The sequence below is a fragment of the Eurytemora carolleeae genome, unplaced genomic scaffold (genome assembly GCF_000591075.1).
Source record: "Eurytemora carolleeae unplaced genomic scaffold, Eaff_2.0 scaffold1353, whole genome shotgun sequence".
In the NCBI taxonomy this organism is placed as follows: Eukaryota; Metazoa; Arthropoda; class Copepoda; order Calanoida; family Temoridae; genus Eurytemora; species Eurytemora carolleeae.
In genome coordinates this window covers 12283-19084 of record NW_019402113.1, presented here as the reverse complement: position 1 = coordinate 19084, position 6802 = coordinate 12283, and the positions used below count along the sequence as shown (strand labels likewise).

The 6802-nt window shown below is 33.4% G+C and overlaps 1 protein-coding gene across 1 annotated transcript in view; it reads left to right on the top strand.

Annotated features, from left to right (window-relative positions):
• LOC111717888 (tolloid-like protein 1) overlaps positions 1 to 6802 on the top strand; it is a 43235-nt gene that overhangs the window by 28970 nt on the left and 7463 nt on the right. The window contains exons 17-22 of the mRNA XM_023493349.1: positions 2465 to 2560; positions 3580 to 3660; positions 3833 to 3883; positions 5909 to 5977; positions 6378 to 6442; positions 6691 to 6754. Of these exons, the coding sequence (XP_023349117.1) occupies positions 2465 to 2560; positions 3580 to 3660; positions 3833 to 3883; positions 5909 to 5977; positions 6378 to 6442; positions 6691 to 6754 (426 nt within the window). The remainder of the gene's footprint in view (positions 1 to 2464; positions 2561 to 3579; positions 3661 to 3832; positions 3884 to 5908; positions 5978 to 6377; positions 6443 to 6690; positions 6755 to 6802) is intronic.

Sequence of the window (6802 nt, the reverse complement as noted above, 5' to 3'; positions counted from 1 at the left end):
AAAAAAGTTGCTGAAAAATCTTTAAACCAGCGGTTGAAAGCAAAAAAGTTGCTGAAATATCTGAAAACGGTTGTAAGCAAAAGGTTGCTGAAAAATCTTTAAACCAGCGGTTGAAAGCAAAAAAGTTCTGAAAAATCTGAAAACCAGCGGTTGAAATCAGAAAAGTTAGCGGCTGAACAAATTTTAAATTTGAGCAAAAAAGATGCATTTCTTATTCTGAACTGCGTAGAGTCTAGGCTAGATCTCAACCGCTGGTTCAACCGCTCCCGCCGAGTTTTTTCTCCAAAGTATATATCATTCAAAAAATAATATAAAATTTCTAAGGAGCATATGAGACTAAGCAACAGACACATTTCACTAAATTAGCGATTAAATTAGTGTCTAGAAAAACTATTTGCTTGTAACAACATCAATACTTACAATGTCGTCTTCCTATTCCTTTGTTTTCTGGTTGTCACTTTATGCAAATTAACTGTAATGTCTGTTTTGGTGATGGTTTGTTTTATGTAATTTTGATTGTGGTACTAAAATTATCACTGTACGTTTATAAAAAATTCTAATTTTAAAAATTCTTTAAAAGTATTCTTTAAAAATAGCCACGAAAAGAAAGGCTTTCAGATCCTTAAAAGTTAAACGTATTTTTGGCGGGAAAAAAATTTATTTTTATATATTTTGTATATTTTGTATATTTTATATATTCTATTTTTATAGGATTGTGAATATGACAGTTTAGCGATATCTTCTAAAATGGGTTCAGGAGAGGCAAGGTATGGATATCAAATTTACTCTGTATCCTGGAACCTGTATTCTGTATTGTGTATATTGTATCCTGTATCCTGTTTCCTGTATTTTGTATCCTGAGTCCTGTATCCTGTATTCTGTATCCTTTACCCTATATTCTGCATTGTGTATCCTATATCCTGTATACTGTATTCTGTATCCTGTATCCTGTATTCTGTATCCTGTATCCTGTATTCTGTATCCTGTATCCTGTATCCTGTATCCTGTATCCTGTATCCTGTATCCTGTATCCTGTATCCTGTATCCTATATTCTGTATTCTGTATCCTGTATCCTATATCCTGTATCATGTATCCTGTATCCGGTAACCTGTATCCTGAATTCTGTATAATGTATCCTATATCCTGTATCCTGTATCCTATATCTTGTATCCTATATCCTGTATCCTGTATCCTTATCCTGTATCCTGTATCCTGTATCCTGTATGAGTATCTTGTATCCTGTATCCTGTATCCTGTACGAGTATCTTGTATCCTATACTTGAAGGTTTAGCATGGGATTAACCCAGGATTGATATTGATGACTCTGCTCTCCACGGTTTCTCAGCTAGAGGAGAATATATTACTTCTAAGCTCCACAAATTCAATTCTCTAAACACGAAAACTTTTATAGAAAATAAAGACGATCTCATTTGTTACGTTAGAAAATTTCAATTTTGGATTGATAAAATCCAAAGGAATTAAACACACGTCACTAACTATAATTTTATATTCTCTATATCTTTGCAACCTGATGGTGTTAACCTTTAATATTAAAAATTGTAATTAGTTAATCTAACAGAGTCTATGCTTTTAATATCAAAGGTCTATAAAATCAGGTTGCAAAGATATTAAAGGAAGACAAACTAAGAATGTGTCAAGTAATCAGTTTCCTTAAAATTCGTTTCTAATTCATTTTTTCAGTAATATGTCTAAATTTACTCCAATTCTAGAGATATGGAGAAATATATCCGAAAAAATCGAGTATTGAGAAAGGAATGAAGATTAAAAGACGCAAGCGATTAAATCTTAAATAGATTTCTCCCTCAAAATATTTAAAATATTCCAGATTTGAAAGATTTGTTGAAATTTATTTCCTTTAAGAGCTTCAATAAAGGAGAAAAGGGCACAAACTTTAAACAGCTTAAAAAGAATTTTATTTAAAAATACTCATACAGGGGTACCCGTAAAAATGTGGAATAGGTAGCAGACATGTAAGTAATCTAATGTGTATTTGATATAGCTATATAAAGCAATGTTTTTGCCAGTAGCTTAAAAATCATCTAATTACGTAAATTTGAATATGTGTGTAATGAAATATGCTACCATGATTAGTAAGATCTTTATTATCTATATTTTGTTATCGTGAAGCCAAAACTTGAGTCTAAACGTCGTCTTCCTATTCCATAATTTTGTGGGTCTCACTGTAACCAATTGTTTTACAATTTTTAAAATTTGATGTTATAAATTGTATTGTTTCTTTCAACATTTGGTTGCAAAGATATAGGGATTAGAATATCTGGTTTTGTGGCAAAGACTCAATTTTTTATGGGCCGTTTATTATTACTATCTATTATTATTACAATTATTAGTATCATTATTTCTATTATTATTAAATCAGTACATTAACATAGTTGTAAGCGTTGCTAAAAGTATTTGATTGATTGATTAATTGATTTATGTCAGGTTATAACCTCAGAAGGAAACAGTCTACGCCTTGAATTTCTGTCTGACAACTCTGTTCAGAAAAATGGATTTGCTGCCATCTTCTTCACAGATAAGGTAGACTTTGTGCAGAGGTGGATCGATGATCGATATCCTTTATTTTTGTGAGGTAAGGTTTCCAATCTCATTTTTTTTGCACGAAAATCGTGCAATAATTGCGCATAAAATTTCTTACGCTTCGAGTAAAAATTGCACACAATTTTGATATAATTTCGCAGTGATGTGCAAAAGCTATTTCGCACAAATTATGAAGAAAATCTTGGTTTTTGTGCATTTCGTTATTTCTGCTATTTCGTTATTTCGAGCTATTTCGTTGTTTTTAGCTATTTCGTTAAATTTCGAGAAACAATTCCAGGAAATGAAAGAATCCAAAACAAACCTTATCAGAGCCCCATTTTACTCCGGCCCGCTCTCACGCGCACCTCTAAGATTTTATAGTCACCATTTATGATTTTAAGATAATTTGGTACAGTCAAGGCAAGGTCAACTAAGATAAGTAACAAACAGACACCCAAACAGAAGAAATGTTTACATATTTATATGCACATCCAGTAGCAAATTTTTAGCGTTTTTAAACATATTTATCTTAACAGATTTTTATTAAAGAAAGTAACCAACATTTTGACCGTGTCTGGACTCTGGACTATAGAAAATGGTAATAATGAATTATTGTTCATGAATAGACCTGCAGATATGGAAGTTTTTTTTACTGAAACTAATTCACATCATACTGTCCAAATATTTAAATCTTTTATATTTGTTCAATATGAGATGAAACAAATATACTTATTTTCGTATTCATGCGCAAAATCATGCAAAAATTCATCCGAAATTCCGTGCAAAAAAATATTTATTTCGAATAAATGCGCAATTTCGTGCAAACCTGGGTTCGTATTGAAATGAAAATGATGCAAAATTTCGTGCAAAAAAAGTAATTTCGTTCAAAAACACGAAACTGTTGCTCAAGAGAATCTACTGTTTTGTGGAAACAAAGGATAAAGGAAGAATGAATGAAAATAATGAATGAATAAATGACTGTGACACAAGATGAATAGGATGAATAAATGAATGTCTAGGATGAATGTGCTACAGAGAACGGTGGTTGCCAGCAAGTGTGTAGGAATACTATTGGAGCATATTACTGTTCATGCCATCAGGTTCATTTAAATAATTGTCATTCAGAATCCTCGAATGTCGTTTTCCTCTCAAAGAATTAAAAAAATTAATATTTTAACTTTAAAGTTACCTCACGCCCGGACATTTTTTAACGTGACACCGGAGTTTCCGATACTTATAATTTTTTTAAATATAATTATTGTTTGTGTTTAGGGATTCGTACTGCATGAGAACGGGCACGATTGTAAAGAGGGAGGATGTAAGGTAACAATTATTATCAGAGAGGTTGCAATTATTATTTTGTTATCAGGGTAGTTGCAATTATTATTTTGGTGTAAGGGTAGTTGCAATTATTATATTGGTATCAGGGTAATTGCAATTTTTACTGTTACTAGGACAGTATAATTATTATACGTCTATAACTAGGGTATAGTTGAAATAATTTTGGTATTACTAGGGTAGTTGCAATTATTACAGTTACTAGGGTAATTGCAATTTTTACTTTACTAGGACAGTATAATTGTTATACTATGACCAGGGTAGTTGCAATAAATATGGTGTTACTAGGGTAGTTGCAACTATTACAATTACATAGGTAATTGCAACTTTTTCTGTTATATAGGATAGATTTTATTATTATACTAATTCTATAGGGTAATCGCTATTACTAGGGTAGTTGCAATTATCATACTTTTACCAGGGTAGCTGCAATTATTATACGGTTACTAGGATAGTTAAAATTATTATTCTGTTACCAGGGTAGTAATAATTATTATACTGTGTGGGTGGGGGGGGGGGGGAGAGTAAACTTAAAGCGAGAGTTAAAGAATGTTATTTAAACTAAAAGCTGAGATCCTTAAAAGAGTTTCTGAGAAAAAGTAAATTAAATATTTAGCTTTGATGTTCTCTGGAAAAAAAATGCTTTAAATATATTTCTTCAAGAACTTAAATGTAACATACGTTCCTTCATTTAAACTCATTAGCTGAATAAATTTTAACATCCATGTCAAATGTAAATTTACAAAGTTTTTAAACATAAAGAGACAAAAACTTTAAGAATTCTAGAATATTTTATTATATCATTATTATTTTTCTTTGTGGAAGGGGAGGGGGGAAGTTCTTGGCCAATGCAATGTTTTCTTGAAGAAATACCTAATTGGCGCATAAAGTATAATGATAGAAACATTTCGCAATTTCGCAATCAAGATTTGAATAATATAAGTTTTGATTATTAATACACCTGCCCTGCAGGGTCATGTAAGGTCTCACACAAAAATTTGGACCCGTCTGCCTGGTTCAGCCGTTTTGACGTTTTTTGGACACAAACAAACAAAGAAACAAACAGACACCCACCCAGACAAGCAAAGCATATATATTAGTGATATAAATTCAATGTAACTCTTTTAACACGGGTGCCGTAGTACATTTGAATTTCCGAGCCGGGTCAACTTATCCGGTCCCAGTTTGTACTGTACCTAGCTCTATGGACAGGACTAGCCGGTGCAACAAGGTTGACGCGGTCAGACTTTATGCTTCATATAGGTTGAATTTACTTTTACTAGAGGGTCAGAGGTGCGTGTTAAATTTATGTTTTAACTTGGGGACCATGCTGTGTCCGGAATTACACTTTTTATACAAAAGTTAACAAGTAAAATTGTCAAACAAGGCTGAGAACATTCCCAAGGTTCCCTTATCAAAATTTGAGGCAAATCGGTCAAAGGGTTTCCTGAGTTATGATCGGAGATACAAGCAAGCAAACAAAGAGCCAAACAGGGATTACTACTTTATGTGTAAATATCTTAAATGACTGTAGTAAAGTGAAGACATAAGTGACCCTCCATTTATAGAATGCTATGTCTGAATCTCAATGATAATCTTCAATCATTTATCTTTTTTCAAACAAGGATTTGTATCCGGACATACCACTCAGCACATGGAGGCTCACTTAAAACTATTTGTCATTATAGTTCCAGTAGAAGTAAATATATCCATTTACTGTTGTAACGCCGATATAAGGATTTATCTCTAATTGGATAATGACATAGATAGAAAGATAGATATTACCGCCATGCAATTTCTATTGGTTTAGAATAGACAACAAACACATGGCTGAACCCTGATTGGATCAGGCACTAATGGACCCGGCATACAAGAGTGGTCTACACTTTACTACATGAATTTAGGACATGTATACATATAAAGTAGAAATTACGTCTCTTCAAACTGAGTCTCTTTAAATGCTCAAATTAAAAACAACAAAAAACATATTTTTAAATTTCCTGATTTTAGCATGAGATTTCTGGAAACAGGGGAGAAATATCCAGCCCACATTACCCTGATTATTATCCTGCTAAGAAGGTATTATTGTTATTATTATAATTATCATTATTATCCTCATCCTCATTCTTGTAACTCTCATTCCCACTATCTATCCCATCTCACTCCCACTATCTATCCCATCACACTCCCAGCATCTTTCCCACTCTCATTCTCATTATCTTTCTCATTCCCGGTATCTTTCCCATCTCAATCCCAGTTTCTTCACACTCTCATTCTCAGTATCTTTCTCCCTCTCATTCCCAGTTTTTTTTCATTTATAGTTATTTTTTTTTTAAATAATCACTCCTTTGTAAAAAAAATATAATGAGATGTATTGCTGAATTGGAGAACATGTTGTTTTTAAGGGTAAACGATTATTTTTGCGTTAAAAAGTATCAAAAGAGGAAAAACGACACATTTTTACCTTATTTTTGTCTAGGAGTGTGCGTATGACCATATTGTTGTATATGACGGGCACACAACATCTCAACAGATATTGGGCAGGTAGGCAGGCAATATATTAGGCAGGTAGTCAGGTAGGATATTGGGCAGGTAGTCAGGCAGGATATTGGACAGGTAGTCAGGCAGGATATTGGGCAGGTAGTCAGGCAGGATATTGGGCAGGTAGTCAGGTAGGATATTGTGCAGATAGGCAGGCAGGATATTGGGCAGGTAGTCAGGTAGGATATTGTGCAGGTAGGCAGGCAGGATATTGGGCAGGTAGTCAGGCAGGATATTAGGCCGGTATGCAGGCATGATATTGGGGAGGTAGGCAGGCAGGATATTGGGCAGGTAGGCAGGCAGGATATTGGGGAGGTAGGCAGGCAGAATATTGGGTAGGTAGGCAGGCAGGATATTGGGCAG